Source organism: Branchiostoma belcheri, unplaced genomic scaffold (assembly GCF_001625305.1).
Source record: "Branchiostoma belcheri isolate BF01 breed outbred unplaced genomic scaffold, Haploidv18h27 scaffold27, whole genome shotgun sequence".
NCBI classification, from domain to species: domain Eukaryota; kingdom Metazoa; phylum Chordata; class Leptocardii; order Amphioxiformes; family Branchiostomatidae; genus Branchiostoma; species Branchiostoma belcheri.
The window spans coordinates 1305132-1323708 of record NW_017803876.1 but is presented as its reverse complement, the minus strand read 5'-3'; the positions used below and the strand labels follow the sequence as shown (position 1 = coordinate 1323708).

The 18577-nt window shown below is 42.0% G+C and overlaps 2 protein-coding genes across 12 annotated transcripts in view; one reads left to right on the top strand and one right to left on the bottom strand.

The window, feature by feature from the left end:
- Positions 1–270: 270 nt before the first annotated feature.
- Positions 271–4697, top strand: LOC109472216 (prostaglandin E2 receptor EP4 subtype-like). Its single transcript, XM_019771811.1, has 4 exons — positions 271–964; positions 1365–1918; positions 3120–3244; positions 4450–4697. Exons 1-4 carry the CDS (start codon positions 732–734, stop codon positions 4672–4674), a joined length of 1137 nt encoding a protein of 378 aa, XP_019627370.1. The 5' UTR covers positions 271–731; the 3' UTR covers positions 4675–4697.
- Positions 4698–5704: 1007 nt separating this feature from the next.
- Positions 5705–18577, bottom strand: part of LOC109472226 (nephrin-like) — a 101193-nt gene continuing 88320 nt past the window's right edge. For 6 of the 11 annotated variants that reach the window (XM_019771833.1, XM_019771828.1, XM_019771831.1 and 3 more), the window contains exons 17-23: positions 15645–15822; positions 14397–14426; positions 13108–13251; positions 12315–12345; positions 10009–10265; positions 9376–9572; positions 5705–8870 (exon numbers count right to left, since the gene is read on the bottom strand). In XM_019771833.1, coding sequence (XP_019627392.1) covers positions 8685–8870; positions 9376–9572; positions 10009–10265; positions 12315–12345; positions 13108–13251; positions 14397–14426; positions 15645–15822 — 1023 coding nt within the window. In that variant the 3' untranslated portion in view covers positions 5705–8684. The remainder of the gene's footprint in view (positions 8871–9375; positions 9573–10008; positions 10266–12314; positions 12346–13107; positions 13252–14396; positions 14427–15644; positions 15823–18577) is intronic. The other 5 variants (XM_019771837.1, XM_019771836.1, XM_019771827.1 and 2 more) reach the window with 5 other exon arrangements.

The window sequence follows — 18577 nt, the reverse complement described above, 5'->3', positions numbered from 1 at the left end:
AACTGGAATCCGTACCTGTTTTCCCACCAATAGAAGTCGTTCATCAGTTGATCCGAGGATAGGGTAGAATTAAGCGTCCTCCTTTTCCCCCGATCCAGACTATTTCGTGCTGTACAGCACGAAAATAACCCATATCGGTGTCCCTGTGTGCAGATGACCTGGTACGATAGTAGGAGAGACAAACGTACATGTATCATGACTTCGCGGCAACCTCTTTTTGGCATCAAAGAGGAAAAACAATCCATCGGTTTCAGTGTGTCCTTTTCCTTTGCAATACCGGCTGGATATATCAACACTCAGTCGACGTGCGTCCTACTTCATAACTCTTGGAACAATACAGGTGAACTGCGGCGCTGACAGATATATACGGAACCGGGGCAAACGGTCGGTGCTACTGCTGATGCTGATTCAAGCTCTGCCTGGGTGGATATTGTAACGTTACTCGCTCCCGGCGAGTTTCATGACTCAGTCTCTGCCTTCGAGAGGAGACGCAGAACTGCCTTCAACGCAAGGAGAAACGCAACAGGAGGAAGAACCGCACCGTCACGGCTCCAACACCAGACTCGACATCCACCTGCAGCTACTGTGGCCCTGTGGTAGTGTGCCTGTCACGCACCGGCCTTGTCAGCCACTAGCGAGCTTGCAGCAGAAGTGGGAAGGCCGGCCCCTGAAATCTTCGATAACGAAGCCAAGCCAACACTCGCTCCACGGCATTTCTTGACTACAGAACAATGAATAGCAAGGTCGGAAACGGCAGCGCGAACTTCTCTGGAACGTCTTCCACGACAACGACAGTGTCGTACCGCAGCGTCCCTGCCAACGCGACGGCCCCGTCCCTCCCGTACCCAGGGTACCGCGGGCCCGCCGCCTTGCCCGCCTGGCTCCAGGCTCTGGCCTCCGTGACGCTGGTCTTCATGATCACCGTCGGAATCTTCGGTAACATCCTCATCCTCATCGTCAACAGGTACATAAATGTTTTGCCCATTTTGTCCAAAGCATATTGAAGTTGAATTTCACTTTGTTATGGAATGCACTAAATATGATGTTTTACGTAATAAGCTATTTACATTTATCGAATCAAGTACAACAGATTTCAAGAGTCTCGATGCTAGAGACGGATTTGAATATATCTTAACATGCAATAATTCCCACAATGCAAAAATAGGTAAATACATGTATATAAAAGACTTCAAAGACTTGTGCTAGCCCCTGTTCTTTGAGTAATTAGGATATATTGTTAAGTCTTTATTCTACATTTTATGTTAGAGAATATTAAGTTGTTCCTAAGTTTAGTTCACAGCCACATTGTCTGTGTCCTTTGATTTGTATTCATTACTGTTTTTTTTTTCGAATAAAAAAAACAGGTACATCATGAAGAGGAGAAAGACGTGGCCGACCGTCTTGCTGCGGTGGCTGGCCTGGACGGACGTCCTCAACTGTTCCATCGGCCTCGTCATCCCGCTGGTGGGGTACTTCGTGGACGTGTACTCCGTCGCCGCCTTGTGCGACCTGAACGGAATCGTGCTGTTCGGACTCAGCGTCGCCTCGCAACTCATCGTGGCCCTCATGAGCGCGGAGCGGTGCCTCTCCCTGCTCAAACCCTTCGCCTACGAGGCGCACTTCGGTCCCGACAGCGTGAAAATGTACTACATCCTCGGCGGCATAGTTCTGTACTCTCTAATCGTGGCCTTACTCCCGACGTTCGGACTGAACAGAAACGTGCCGCACTACCCCTACACGTTCTGCATGTTCGACTTCACGGACACGACCCCCGGAGGACGCTTTGTCGTGTACCTGAACTTCATCAACCTGAGCGGATGTCTGGTGATCATACTGGTGGCGAACGTCCTGATCGCCGTGTACGCCTGGCGGTTTCGCCAGGTGTTCCCTACACCTGAGGAAGACGGCGAGGGGACAGGTAAGAACTTCAAGTTCATCACAGGTTCTCTTATGAATGAATGAATGAATGAATGCTTTATTATGGTCGTTATGATCAGTAGGTAAAAGACATCACAGTCACAGGCGTCTTTTTATAGATAATATAAACTGGCGTCTTTTTATTGATAATATAAACTAACTATTGACTTCTTAAATATTTATCGTTCCAAATCTGCACAAATTGAACACACATCAAACAATTACATTGAATACTACTTTAAAACAGGCAGATTACAGTATAGCCTTCCGTTTACATTGCGTACTTGATCGCAAGTAGTCAGTCTCTCGTTATGTATCTTTTGACAGAGAGACAATATCAAATCACTGTTTCCAAACAGTGTAGCGAACGTTTTAGCACGCTCTGGTCGTCCCTTTCTATAAAACAGCCGTTTCATGATATAGTTATATCTCACACAAGTTAGTTCTAATAGTGTCTTGACATAAGTACGCAACCGGACGCAGAACACATCAACAAGCAATAACGTGTTACATAAAGGTTACATTAACAACTTTTCATTGAAAGTTCCACGTTACAGGGTTTGCACCAACTTACTCTAATCCTACGTCAAGTAGTCTAATTATGTTAATGTTGAATTCTCAGGGTCTTTATGACTGCTTTATGATATGTTATTATTAGAACGAGGCGCCCGTAAAGTGTAACACTAAGTTTGGCACAACACAAACTTACACAATGGAATAAGGCTATTTGAGGCCGTCCGTCGGGGCAGCCCTGAATAGAACGTGAATAGAAACTAACAGCTACATACTTGGTAATAGGTTCACACTGTGGGTTCATCACCCAGGCAACTACATTTGTGTACGGATATTTTCCTTTGAATGAATTGAACGCTATTCCGGCTATCGGGCGATGTTACGTTAGTCCACTTAGCGATCGCATTATATCATTGAATAACCCTGGTAATAATTGTCTTCGATTTCCGCAAACTTCAAAGCCAAAATAGCACGTTTGACAGGCTGAATGAAAGTTTTATTAATTAAAGGGAACTATGTGGCTCCAGGCGCCTTACTGTTGGAGAGCCTGCGGTGTGAAAGATGTAGGTTAGCTTGAGAAATTAATCCACTCTACTTTTTATTTAATGATTACGTTTAGTAAACAAATAAACAAAACAAAAGCAAGCTAGAAAGAGCACACAACAGAAGAGTTAACGTTTATCTTGCAGATTCCGACGGGAGACGCGGGTCCAGACGACGCCAGGTGACGCATGACAGGAGGCTGCAGACGAGACTAGCCAAGCTGACTCTGGCCGTGGCGACGTGCTTCACTATGTGCTGGCTGCTCTTCGCTGTGAGTAATACACTTTGCATTTGTCAGAACGGACGGTACAACGTATTGTAACACTGTTGACGTGTAGCATCTAGGGATTCTGACTTTGCATATTATAGGGTCAGGAAGTAATGAACATTTGCTTACAGGCCTGTAGGTGTTACTTAATATACAGAAATTAGTCAGAAATTCAGAATCCCTGGATGTTACACTTCAACGGATAGTGTTACCATACGTTGTACGTACCTGTCGGCCACAGTGTGATCGTTAAGCTACCAACGAATGAACTTCAGGGTAGTGTTATTGCCTGAAAAGATTAAGAAAAGCTAAGTGCGACGACGGTTTTCCTTTGAAGCTTTCCTTTACTTTCATGGCTCTCCTGTGCCAGTACTTAAAACCAGATACATGTACATGTTTTTGAATCTCTGGCAGCGCCATCCACTGGTATTAAAGGTGCCGGATGTTGTTGGGAATTCTGACAGAAAAACAGCTGCTAAAGTAGGTCGCACCACGGTGTTTCTGAATCGTGGCAGAATATCAAAATCAGATCAATGGCACTCCAGAATGTGTGCCCTGGCTGACTTGTTTGCGTAGGTTGTGCGGTGCAGTTTTGATAGATAACAAGCCAAGATATCCTTTCACACAGCATTTATTTCGACACCGTCTCTTTGGTAGTGCTCGCAGTGGGTTCCCAATGCGTTTCCAGTGAGCCTTTACAGGTCGCAGGTCAACCATCTGAAACTGTCACAAAGTTTGTGTGTCTCACACTTCTCAATGAATCACTCCTTCCCAAGGTGTAACATCCTTCAACGACTCACGTATATATCCCCGGTTTCTTCCTTGGAACCTGGTGTCTGTTATTTTTTAACAGGATAACGTTAGATATTTTCTTTGGCAAGCTTTGTGGAAGTGTGATTGCATGTCACCATCAAACATACGGAGGCATGAGGTCATTCAATGTCTGTATGTCTCTCTCTCTCTGTGTTTCAGACATTTTAAGTCAGCATAACTTAAGAAGGTTTGGATGGATTGCCATGTTGTTTTTGTTTGTTTGTTTGTCTGCGTGTGTGTGTAGTTGCAAGAACGAAGGCCAAGCTCAAATGTGGGTCTCCTGGTTGCTGTCCTTGGTACTGAAGCGGAACTTCCGGTGCCCTGCTGACACAGTGGATAGACAATCCCAAAGCCTATGGAACTATACCTTTATCTTACCTTTTCTATGGTTCCAGGTGCGTATCCTGACGAACCAGCTGCAGGTGTGGTTGGACGATGACGTGGACTTCCTGGCGGCCCGTCTGATGTCCTTCAACAGCGTCATCAACCCCCTGCTGTACATCGCCATCTGCCGGCCGTACCGCAGGGGATGCTGGGTCATCCTGCTCACGGCGTTCCACTACCTCACCTGCCGGGGCGCCAGGAAGCCCGACACCACGCTGAACCAGTCTGTCGCCTAAACCCCCGTGTTAGCCTATACCAGGCTTCGGGAGGCGGCTGGAAAGAGTAGAAATTGGACAAATGACATGCCAGGGGAGTTGGTCCGCTAGATCTCGAGAGTACAGTTTAGTTTGTCGCCTAAGCCCCCGTTAGGCACTACCAGGCTTCGAGAGGCGGCTGGAAAGAGTAGAAATTGACCAAATAGATAGATAACATGCCAGGGGAGTTGACCAGCTAGAGAATACAGTTTGCCGCGCCCGAAAAACTGTACTCTCGATTTACTGGACCAACTCCCCTGGTATGTTATCTCTTTATTTGGCCAATTTTTAATCTTGCAGCCGCCTCCCGAAGCCTGGTAGAGGCTAGTCCCCGTCAAACGCGAGAACTAGAGCATGCAACATTTCAGTGTGAACACCGGAGTCATCTACTTCCGGGGCCTCAGCATTGGCGTTGACAAATGTCAGAGCCACCTACCCAAAAATAAACAGAGACATATGTGAGAGTGCCGTAGATTTTGGTATCGTGTTTTGAATTGCCGGAAAGCAGGTCATCAACAGGTTGTTGGGTTGTCTCGGGCCTCCGGTGGTGTAAGCTCCAAGCAGATCTTTTGGTATATGGTTGCTGCAAAGACAGAATCAAATTGGCCAGGCTGTAGTGTATCCATTGCCAGGCAGTTGCCATTTCGCCACCGAAGATCTGTCCGAACGAAGGTGACGAAATGGTAACTGTCTGCCCAATGGATACAGCCTGGCCAATTTGATTCTGTCTTTGAAGCAACCGAAAGATCTGCTTGGAGATTACCTGTGGCGTACGTGGCTCAATCCGCATAAACCTGTCTTGTGCCAACTTCTAATCTCGACGCAGATGTTGGAAGCTAGACTAGTATCGGGCGCTTTGCCGTTTCCCTTCGGTAGCCAAAAGCACTTTACCCGAGGGGAGTTGGCCAGCCCTTTTACTTTTAGGTATCTGTACGGATACCTAATTTATGACATGTACATGTAACGTTACCTATATTAATAACATGTCCAAGAAACTGACAGAAACGTGAAGTGTGACCACACAACTTTTATTTCTACATTTCTCTAAACAAACTGAATAAAACGGTAGATACGTGACACACTGGTCATAAATATATTACTGGTAAATTTTTCAGCAGTACAAAAATAGGCTGCAAATGGCTGTATAAAAAAGTACAAAGCTACTTACAACAAGAAAAGGAATGAGATGTTGTAACCAACAGAACCTACAACTAAACTTGCTATAGTACAAATATAAACATTCACACTTACTGCATCGTCTGCAGTGTTGTTTTCTCTCATTTATGGCAATATTGCACAGACACTTGATGGTGCTTGGTGTACCATACAAAAAACTTGACTAACAGTTTCACTAGTCTTCACAGTCGAGTCATGTCTGTGTTATATATACATACATAAATCGTGACATTAAGAGATTTTCCTAGGAAGTTCAACACAGTAACTTTTCGAGACTTCTGATTGCTTTTCTTGGGTTACAAGGTCATGAAGAGATCATCAAAATGGAACCTACAGAATGGGCGTTTCCATCACCGTGGCAACGGATGCTATGGCTACACAATGCATGATGGGAGAACAAGCATACCAGCACTTGATGAAGCAGATTGGCAAGGAATCATTCCTGAAAACCCACAGGCTTTTCCTATGTAGAGATATAACATTACTTATGCATAATTTGAAGCATTTCCATGACAATGCTGTCATTTGGATGTGCGTGTGTTTCAGATCTAGACCATATGGGCAGTTACTACAGAAACATGGTCTGATGTTGTCTCACTGAAAAAAAAAGGCACAAAGTACTAACCGGTGCTAAGTACTGTACAAAATTTGCTGGTGTTAAAAGGTAACAGAAAAATCCAAAGACTAAAACTTGCTATACACCTGACTAGTGAGGACATATCACGTTATGTATTGTGGTGTTAAACTAAGGATCTCATCTTTAATGCCAGGCAGAACTTAGCTTGGTCCACACACTGAACAGTATCTGAACAGCACATTAAAAAAAGTCTGGTACTCCACAGTTTAAACATCTCCTAGAAGAGTCTTGGTGCTTGATTGCTTTTGTGACAAAAACAAGATTGCTTTTGTGAATACTGCTGTGAATTTGTTCGAACTGCGAGAAGAAAAATACTGCAATTCTAGTGTTTCAACGGTGCACCAGTAACAACTACATACATGTAAGTTTATGTGCTTGTTGGCCCTGAATATCAGGAAGAATACCACGTTTTCCTATGCAATATTTTTTTGACACCATAACCTTGGGCACCAGTGTACATCAACCTTTTAGTTGCCACAAATGTGTTGAAGCTGCAGTGCATGATTTGTACAGGAAAATGGAAAGAAACTTTTGTCCTTGGCATATTAAAAGTACACGGTCTGAATTTTAAAACCTTACCAGATGTAGTATCATTGTGATAGAACATCAAAAAGGAATTCTTCTTCTGGCTGCTAAACTGAACTATAACTTGGATACCATTCTCGTTGTTTAGTTTGTTCTAGAAAAGAGGATGGTACCCAGGCTCAGATTGACCCTGTTTCAAACAAACCATGCACCACAGTTTCAGGGTTTCCCACATTACAGTACTGTCACTCTCACGTTCACTGAAATTGCAGCTTTACATCTCGTACGAAAGGACACAAAATTCCACAAGAACAATTTGGAAATAATTACATAATTACAAAAAAAATTGATAACAATATATTTACATGATTTGTCACAGCGATTAAACATTGTTGTTAATATCATCATACAATCTACAAAACAGCAACTCTGATCTAATAAAGCGCTGAACGTAAATCTCATTAGTTTCTTTGGCTAGAAAAGAGGGATAATTTTCCTGAAAACTTATCTCTAATAATAAAGTATGTATTAAACAGTACTTACAAAGCAATCGCATCTAATATTCTATTAAACAGCTGCTCTTTGAATAAAAGGAAGCTCTTTGGCATCAAAGAAACAGAGACATGAAAGCAAGCAATAAAGCATCTCATGCAAAGAGCTTGACTACATGCATGGATATTACTAATCATATAAGAAATTCAAGCACCAAAGTTTGAAAAAAGATATTATTTACAATTGCTGTACATAAAGTTTCATTCTTCTGGCTTTTTAAAACCCTTGGTATATTTGGTAAAGTAAGTGGGTAAGAAAGTGTACTGCGAGTAACACTGGTTTTCAAGTATCTGCATTTTGTCTCATTGTCGACTATTGTAACAAACATTTTAAAACAAAACTTTCTTATAATACTTTCTTTACATTTGCTTAATAATAGTCAGTGCTGCTACCCCTACAACTTTATCACTTTGCAGAAAGTCAAACTGTCACTGACAAAGACATACTGCAAATATTTCTAGCAAGACGACAGCAACCGATATGTGCTATTGCAGATGACACTGGTTAGGAGCCCCTCTAGATCTCCTTACGGTAATCTCTGTAACACGTTCTGTAAGAAGTTTTCACAAAGATGATCCAGGTTATCAGAAGTTGGTCACATAATGTAATCTCTTAACCTTTCTGTACAGAGTTGTTCTTAAGGGTGAAAACTGCCTTTTGTGTGGTAATATTGCAAGTTCGTAAAACCAACAGGATACTGGAAAACTAAACTTGAACAGACGCTGTACAGAAACAGTTTGTTTTCATCTCTGGACAGGTAGAATTTTTCCTATGGCTTGGCAGTCTGCACAAATTGTACAGTTTTAAGGTAATTTTGTGCCCAGTTATGATCTAAAATGGCAAAAGTGGTTGCAATTTGCTCCTCGTTGCCATCCTGTAACACAATTTGCCTAAACCCTTATTTTGGCCACAATTGGTTCTGTTGAGAAGTGTCCTTGTCCTTGGTACTAGTATGCCTTCCACCCCTTTCCACAGAATGCCTAAAGATCCTTGAGTTTTCCCTAACCAAACTTGGCACTTGGGTGGTGAAGTTTCCACCTTTATCGGGGACAAAGCAAGACTACTATTAAACGAGACGTCTTCTTCTTTTTTACACACGTCTCTATACAAGGTGCCCCCGCTGGTCGTAATGGTCGTAGTTCCTGTTGTTGGGTGCTTGGCTGCCGTACGGGTTTTTGTCGTAGGAGCCCCTGGATGTGTGCGAGCCTCTGCTGGAGGGTGCGCCGCCACCGTAGTCCAGTCCGTAGGTGTTGATGGTCCCATCGTCATCCACTAGCCGTGGGGTGGCCTGGAGAAATCCAACACACATCGTCAGTTTGCATCTGTATCTGTATCGCCTGTATAACCACCCTTTGTTTGCCGTAGCACCAACTTGTGGATGTGTATCAGTATAGCTGGTATAACTGCCCTTTGGCATAATATACCAACTTCTGTATCTATATCTGTATACATGTAGCTGGTATAGCTGCCCTTCAGTGTAACACACCAGCTTTGCAGGCACATAAATGTATATCGCTGCACAATCTGTAACACCTCTTCTCTGCACATCTATCTAGTGATGATGCCCCTACTTTATTTGTTGGCAGTGAGTTCCAAGTTTTGGCATGCTGAAATGTCTGGGACATCTTTTGGATGCTAATACTGATTTCAGAGCCAGGTGATGCTGACTGAGAGTTCCTAAGGTTTCAAATAACCAATACTGCATTTGCAGAAAATGATCCCTTTCTCTCGCTCGAACGCCACGTACGGGCTCCACCAACACGACACCTAGTACCAACCCGGCGGATACAAACCTCAGCTGATAGCAAGGGTATACCCACCCTAGCGTCCTGCTCAATGGCTCCCGGGTTAATGTCATCAAAGGTGGGGGGGTAGGTGGGTCTCGGGGGGTAGTCCTGCTCTGGGGGGTAGTCGCTGTAGTTACTGGCATAAGCGCTGTCTGGATAGATGGGTCCAAGGGCTGGGGAACTCCGCTGAGGAGGGGGCTTGCCTGCGTGGGTGAGATATAGTGAGACTTTTTTTTAGAGGCTGGCATCTTTGTAAGCTACTTGCCACAGTGAGCAACAATCAAACCGAATAGGATCAAATTATACTACGAGGTTGCCATCTTTAAGCTCCATGCCACAGTGAGCAACAATCAACTACATAAGTAGATTTATACAATGGACACACAGTGAAAATAGTGCAGAGACAAGGAAGTGACAAGGAAGAAGGAAACAGCTACTTTGTTACAGATCAAATCACAGTTGCCAAGTGACTTTTGTTAAAGTTACTGTCAGTGACGCACACAATCTACAACTCAAAATAATTACCAAAATTTTTGACATCACTTGGACTTCCCCAGACAGCTCAGGGGATACAGTTCAAAGTTCTGATAATGTATCTTATCAACTGCTCATGCTATATTGTACATGTAGGTTCCTCACCGAAGGGGTCCCAGTGCACGCCAGGCTGCCCGTCATCCCGGTATCTCTCGTAGTTGTACGGCTCATCCTGGCGGTAGAGTGTCGGGTCTGGATGGTAGTAGTTGCCCTTGTCCAGCGCCTCCTGAAGGTCAAAGTCGCTGTACGGCTCGCCGTGCTCGTCCTCGTAGGGGTCGAGGGGTCGTTTCGGGCTGTGGTTTTTGATGATGTCACCATAGTTGTCAGGGGACAAGTCATTGAGGTGTAAGACACCGTTGGGCCTAGTAGACATGCAATGACAACACACTCTTTTCAGCCATCTTGTCTGTAGTGCAATTTCTACAGGCTGTCGTAAGTAATTATGTTAGTCTGGTTTGTTGGAGGTGGGTGGAACGCACCAGGAATTTGTACCATGCACTGTGAGCCAGCCACACTGTGAACCTCAGCCAAGAACAGCTACATGTAGAGTACCAGAGAGAGAGCTTTTTTAGTGCACTGCGTGACAAGTGAAGAAGAGGCCAAGCCAAAGAGCAATGCAGATTCAAGAATCATGTGTCAATGAAGAGAGCCATTTAGTGCATTTCTGTTGAAAGGGATGGATACACACATTTGAATATCAGCGTTTGGCAAAAAATAATGTTTACATATGTTGGACCAGCCTTGCAAAGCAAAGCATTTGTATATTGCTTCTTGCCAGCATGCAATCTTCTGTCAGTTTTAAAATGTGTTGTCTTTGGTTAACTTTCATTGCGAATTTTGCAGTGTGCCAGACACTCCTAAAATAATGAAAGGGCTTTTCTGGTAAAGTTGTTGCTTGTTACGAAGATGTGGAGAAAAGTGCACTTCAAGAGAACTGGAAGGACCACTGTCCCACCAAAGAGACTTCTGAAACGCACTCTATCACTTTAAACACTGTTACAAAATCAAATCTTTTCTACTATCTCAAAAGCAAAACCTACACAAACATTCTAACTAGATTTCAATTAAGTTTGGAGAAAGGTCTATGGATAGAAGTATGATTTAGAAATATTATCACAATATCAGACCTTGTTGTTGGTGACAATTTTTACAGTGAGGAAAGGAATTGTGAGGGTAATTATTAGCAGCATTATAAATGACTTCCATTCAGATGTTAAAAGAGCAGCATTTTTTTGGTTACATGCTACTGTTATAGTGAGAAGGTGCTGGGGGTATTTGGGCGGCTCGTTCTCTTGTGAGGTCTCTGTGGAGGGACCGTTCCCCAGTGCACGGGATCGGGAAACTCTTTATAGCTGTTACAGGGTGAGGAATCACAGAGAGAGACATCGTCTGTACATGTTACAAAACACGGCACAGGAGAAAAGCAGCCCAAGATTATGGTTCTGTAGCCATCCTGTTCTTTCACTGCCATGTCTAAGAAATGTTTTGATGATCTTGACTGCACATTATAGGATGGATAGGACACACTCAGAATAGCAAAGTTCTTTATTCACAACCACTTGTTAAGTTGTTTAATAGGAGCTAACGTTTCAAAGACCGTCTGTTATCTTCATCAGGTCTATCTATCATGACAGCCAGCCATTGAAATGTCAGCCCCTTTTAGACATGTGGTTGGAAATATAGAACTTTGCTATTCAATCATTCAGCAACCTGATGAAATCATTTGCAGAGCGCATACTCAGGTTTGCCATTGCCTTAATCATCCCATTTGTAGCTCTGTAATGAACTCAGTTCGGTACAACTTCTTTATTTTGTTTGAGCAGCACAGGAACAAGCTAAAGAACCATTGTCTTGGAGAAAATTTATCCTGTGGATTAGATGCTTTAATTTCTGGGAGTGCAAAATTAAAGAATGCCCCTGATGTTGGGGTGGCTTTGATGTATTATTCTTTACTTGTAAAGATAAACCAGTTTGAAGAATGAGCTATGCAAATGCTGCAAAGTAAGTTTAAGACCTAAGATGTTGATACATCATGTTCCTAACTAACAAACTGCAAAGATGCTTGAATAGCAACCAAATAATGAGAAAATTATTACTTGACCAGACAGATAGGTATTGATAACAACATATAACATACATGTACATGTATGTACAAAGAGATTGTAATTTTTATCCTTTTGAGAAATGCTTGGAAGTATGCAACACTGAATTACAGGCAAGTTACATTTTGATGTGGTGTTTCAGGCAAGCTAAGCTGTAAAAAGCATGTGAGCTCGTAATTCAATCTGCTCTTCCACAATCATGAAACAGAAGCCAGAATGGAGTGAATGTTCAAGAAATACTGGGTAATTTCCTAATGTAAAATTCTAGCTCAGCAAGATATATTCCATACAGAAAGAGTCGATACTTACAAGTCTACTGTCTCTAATGTGGCAGCATCCTCTGTAAAAACAAATAAGAAAGTTTCAATAATGAGGTTATACTGTTGGCATCAACAGAACATATCAATTTTCAATGATTGTAACGTTCTAGATATATTTTTGTCCTGGTTAAGACAACAAGACATGTACTCACCATTCAACATAGTTTTCTTACTTAGGTGCTGCACAAATTTGTTTTTCTCTCAACTGACATTTCAGCAGCCTATCTGCTGACTTCATCACGGCAAAGTAAACTTTCTCCTTGTCATGTGGGTGTGACATAATGAGAGATAAATAAGGTTTTGTACCAAAGAAAACTACATGTACTGTATGTTGAAGAATTGGTGGTCCCTTAGAAAATTTTTTCTCATTGACAAAAGCCTGTCTATGGTGAATCCTGTCTTTGATTTTATTGTTCCCTGAGTGGTGTTCTTGGGCAGTTTTGACTGTACCAATTTTTCAAAATTCTAGAAATATGTTTGTCCTGGATGAGACCTGAAAAGTTAGTCTTCCACTCGTTGTGACAAAGAAGACAGACGCTATGTACAGTGGTTACAGGATCATTGTAATTTGTACCAGGGAAATTCCCCTTGCTCTCTTCGACAAGCACAATGAACAGTGGACCACAGCTTAACGTCCCATCCTAGGGACTTCGGCCGTTTCCAGTAGCATGCATGTCAGGTGAGCAACAACAGCCGGGAATCAAAACTCCCAACCTCTTGGACCAGAGGCACGGTTGCTTTAACTACTGGACTATGCACGCTACTGCAAGACATTTCCTCACCGTCTTTCTTGGCGGCCTCTCTCCTGGCTTTCCTCCTCCTCCTCCACCAGCGGACCAGAAACACGATGAGGATGATGTTGAGCAGGAGGCAGAGGGCCCCGGCAACCGCCACGCCGATGATCACTTCTCTTGAGATTCCGCCTGCTTTTTGTGGACAAGAAGAAAACTGTTGGTCAGGGAAACTGTAGACAATGCCCCTTGGAAAGACTTAAAGATGACCAGGTATTATAAAATATGCTGACTTCTTCTGCTTGAAATGTTTTGAGTTGCTGCCACAATTGTGTTACCCTACACATAATTTTGAAGTAAATATAGGAGTGGCTGATGTCGAAGGATATTTTTAAAAGGCCGTACTACAATTTTTACTTCAATCTACACCATGCATTTGAACTGTCATCTCATGTATCATCCAGTAGGGTCACAACTAGTTCTCAGGATTAGAAACAAGTTTCATTTTGTAAGTTTCATATGTCATACATATACATTTTTGGAGTTGAAGGAAATTTTGAAGGTCCAAACTGTAGGCAAACTATGCTTCACTGCTTGCTGTACTAATGCCAATGATAAAGTTTCATATTTCAATACATACTTCCGTCACTACCATTAATACACATTAGGGTAATGTTATTACTGTATTGGACAATAGACAGGTTGGTTGAAATAGGGTAGGATTTATATGCCCATGCACTGATTAGGAAACAACATATGGCAGCACAGGGGAAAAACAAAGTAATGTTTAGTCACGATTGGTGTTAATAACACTGGAAGTAAACATTTCCTGTTTGAACTTTTCGTTGCACCAGGGAATTCTTAGAACTGGTAGGATTTTTGTGACGTCTGAGCCTTATTAATTTCCTAAAATGACAATAAAATCGCATATACATGTACTGTGTAGCCATATTACATCTGAGTTACATTTCTTCAAAGGTCTTCATTGACCAACGACGCCTGTAAAATCGTTACAAGGGTAATACAAATGTATATATTTATCATGAGTATGGTAAGCAAGCAAGCAAACAGACAGACAAGGCAGTAGAGGTCTTGGGAGCCGTACAAACGGCCACACGCTTCAACCACAGGCCTGACACTCAGCAGCAGACTAGCCCCTGCTCTAGTGCTTGCACAAACTTTGTGGCCCCATTTTTTTTCATAAATGGAGATGGGCACCTATGGAGAGGAGTGGGTCTTTTTGTGAACCCTTTCTGATATGAGTGTCAGGACTGTGGTTCTAGCTTGTGACCAGGGACAGGAGAACACAGAAGCATGCACGAAGAGTCACCAGTGTGTACCTGCTGGGCCGGCGATCCCCGATGATTCACCTACGTGGAAACAATCCAGGAATTCATTGTTTGCACCCAAAGGCAGTAGTGAGAGGACCACTATATTTCCTCACATAAAAGCATATCTCCCAATATGTCCACAACATTTTATGGATCATCTATAATATTGAAACAGGTGCATTATCTTAAAACTCCTTGATACAGTTGTTCCAGAAGTTATCGGTGGTGAACATGCTTTTAAATAGAGGAAATACAGTCTCACAAACTTTTGGCATAGTATCCCGAAATCCACTACACGCATTTGTATATTGCACCATTTCTATGGATCATATTGAAGATTGGTCATCGCATCTCCAATTGTGCATGCATTGTGACTCAAGTCAAGATACAAAACATACAGTACATGTATTACTAGTACATGTGAAAGTAGTGGATTTTTGGGATACTGCACCAGTTGTCCATTTGAGAAATAATTAAGAAATGAACAGAACGGTGACAGAGAGAAAAGTAGCATGAAAAGTCAAAAGCAACCTTACATATCTTAGAATCAAAGCGATAGGTCATGCAAAGAACGTATGTAGGCAGAAATGAAGCTACCTCTAGCTTTTAGTGCAAAGTGCAAGTAGGTATTCGCCTTAAGATAAGATAAATTGAATGTCTTCTCTCATCTCACTTTACAGGTCTTTTCAAATTACATGTCAGACAGGCGTACAGTCAGATATGATAAAAAACATGCTGAAATTGAGAATGTCAGGAGCCAGCCACACATTACATGCTGTGACATTTTCAAAATGTTCACTGGGTGCCATCTAGTCATTTGTCTTTGTCAAGCAGTAGAAAAGGAATGGATCTGTTTTTGATAGGTTTGAGGCTATGAAGATAATTGAGTACAGAATCAATGCAGTCAAATTTCGTCATACTATCTTTTCAATGGTTGAAGAGTAAATATCAAATTTTGTCATATCATCTTTCTCAAATGCTTGAGGAGTAAAGACGAAATTTTGTCATGTCATTTCTTTCGAATGCTTAAAGACTAAAGACCAGTAAGACAATCATCATATTTTTCAACCTTGACTGTGCATGCAAGAAAATAGACACCATAAATCTTAAATCAAATAGAACATGAAGATACTAGAAGTCAAACTTAAACTCAAATCATAAAACAATTTTTAGAGAGAGTTGATAGAAGATACAAAGAGAGGACATTGTAACATGTTTTCGAATTCGAACTGTGAAATATGACATTAAGAGACTTACTTGTGAGTACAGGATCATCGAGAGGGAGATAGTCGCTTTCACCAAGACTGTTGATGGAAGTGACGGCAAATTCATACGCAGTGTTAGGGTCCAGCCCCGTCACTGTGTAGGTTGTGGCGTTGGGAGGTGTGACATCAACATACACAAAGCCCTGTCTTCCTTGCTTGTTGTAGCGGATCTGGAAAAGAGTAGAAAAAAATGTCATTTTCACTGGCATTTCTCGAAAGGTGAGGGCTTTTTACCATGGGTTGGTAAAAGTTTGGGGACGGTTTTATTACACAAGATACATGTTTAACATCGAAACATTCTTGCTTGTTGCACAAAAAAGGTGGTCATATAATCTGCATCAACAGCTGCCACTTGAAGCTCCTTGATGGAAACCTACTTTGCAAAGGCAACTTAGTTATACAATTCTCCCACATCCTCCAATGAGATCAACACGTTTTGCCTAACTCTCCAGCTCTACGTGTTTCAGTGAAACTTGTTCCCAGCCTTCTTGCCTAACACATTGACCACAATGTTTTTTCCAAGGTGACCGTGCATGTGGGGTGGTCTATATTTGTATGTTGATTCGTTTAGCAGGTTCAAGCTTAAGGGAAGGATGTTTTTCCCAGCGCTCCGTTGGCACAATGCCTACAAACACTCATTTGCAATGGCCAGTGGAGCTACAGAGATCTCTCGATGTTTTGACATGCATGTTTTGCTGCAAATCGAAAGTTCTTCGTGAACACTGTACAACACTGACGTAAATACATGCACAAGGGAGTTTTACATGTGATAACAGCTTTAAATGTCACCATGTCAAAGGTTAGTTCTGGATTGCATGTCAAAAATGACAGGCAATTATTTATTTACTTTGATGTAGAAATCAAAGTCAAGAAACAAGAAAGCAGATTCATGACCAACAACCAAATGAATACTTAAATAGGAACTGGATTAAGGCAGACAGAATTTTTCTTGATATCTTTGATCAAAATGGCCATCTTCCGCATGTTCTAATACAATGTTCTGTCAGGATAGCTGTTTAGTAGCTTGATGCTGACATCATGTCATGGTTTAGGAATGAGGAATGCTGCGCTGTGGGCAGCTGCATTCCCTCAGTCCCTGCAGGCAGGCTGGCACGTCTGCAGGCATGCTGCAGGGCCCTGCCCTTCTGACCAGGTCAACACCTCACATCCTCAACAACCAAAACTGCAGATGGTCCATCTACTAGAGTATGCCAGTTATACCAAGCTGCAGGTCTACTAACAGACCAGAGAACATCTTATAAAAGAGGGCCTGCATGGGGGAAGTGATTACGAATTACGCAAAATTTTCCTCGCCGATTACCCATTACATTAAATTCTCAGAGTACACGTATGTTGAAGACGTAATTTTGTCAAGATATATGTCACAGATTGGAAGAGTGACACATAATAACGATGGTAAAAACAATGTACACAATATACACTCAATGATTACCGAAATACTCAAAAGTCTGCTGGCTGATACGGACGATTCATTGATTGATTGATTGATTTATGTATCATGCTAAAAGGTGTCAAATTTATGGTTCCTAGCCTAGACTATTTAATATGGGTAAAGAATAACTGAAGTGCTATTTATGGGTTCACCACACCACGAAGTGGTGTGGTGAAACCATATTGCTTTTTCTGATGTTTCTTCTTCTCCTCCTGCCATTTTTTAAATGGATTCAGCTTCTTCATTTTAGGGCCCAAGGTCCTGAAATTTGGTATGGAGGTACAGTGGGCAAATACCCCTAGGCATTTTTTAAATTATTGTGATACAGGCTTTTAGAATGGTTTTATTTGAGTTTTTTGGCTGTGTTATAGCAAATGTATTACTGTGTTAGTTTGCCTTGTTTACCACGTTTGGGCATGAGTCATCACAATGGAATGCAGGGCATCAACCAATAGGCATGCAGCTTTCCTCTATACTTCTTGCTGATTGGCTGTTGGGATTTAACTTGATTAACACCTGCACAGAAGCATTTCCATACTGACAGTATGTCTGTATTCAAGTGTTTTGGTAGGTATTTCAAGCTTTCCTGCTCCAGCATTGGAATGCCGGGCATGAACGTTATTTTTATTTTGAAAATCAACAGTTTGCATTATGCAATTAAAATCCTAACCAATAAAGTAGGGAATAGCTATCCAACTGTTGTTTTAGTTGTATTTTACTTCATATTATAGTTATATAAATCACTGTTTTCCCTTGTGTTTCCCATTCTTTCCCTGCCATGTCGTAAAATGTGGTGAACCCATCGCTGTATTTGCTCCAAAGCAAATATTGGCCTTTCTAGTTCATAATTCATTCTTGTGGTGTATATGCATGGTGTGACCACAGGACACCAATTCAAAATGATGAACACTGTCTTTCAATCGCTACAGCTGTTGAAAACTTGTCAGGATCAAAGTTTGAAACTCTTTTATAAATGATGAGAAGAGGGTTAGTTGTTCTGAAGTTTTCCCCTGGTGGGTTGCAGCTGTCACATCTGAACTGCCAAAAAAGGAAAGTCAGATGGGTGGGGTTGGAGCAAAAGTTGTGGATAGGCATTTCATTCAGGCTGACATGCATGCCCGAGTAAAGCTCCTAGGGTCATGCATCATAAGTCATCATAAGTAGGTGGGATGAATACGAAATTTGAATTTTCATATCTGTGTCTTTTAAAAAAACGGAACTGGAAAATTTCCCCGTAAGATATGAGTGTCCTGTCTGTGATTTCCAATTTTCATGAAATGGCATAAAATTGAAAATCTTAGGATGTAAGGGAGTTAGTAAGTGTTGGATTCAAAATCATGACAGTCATGTTCGTTTATCAGTTTTTTTTCTGAGCACTTTACCGGAGCCTAGCATGTTCCCTTCACTGGCTTAAGTTCAGAGGTCAAGGTCTTGCATGGGTCAACCTTTGCATGAACTTAGCACAACATCCA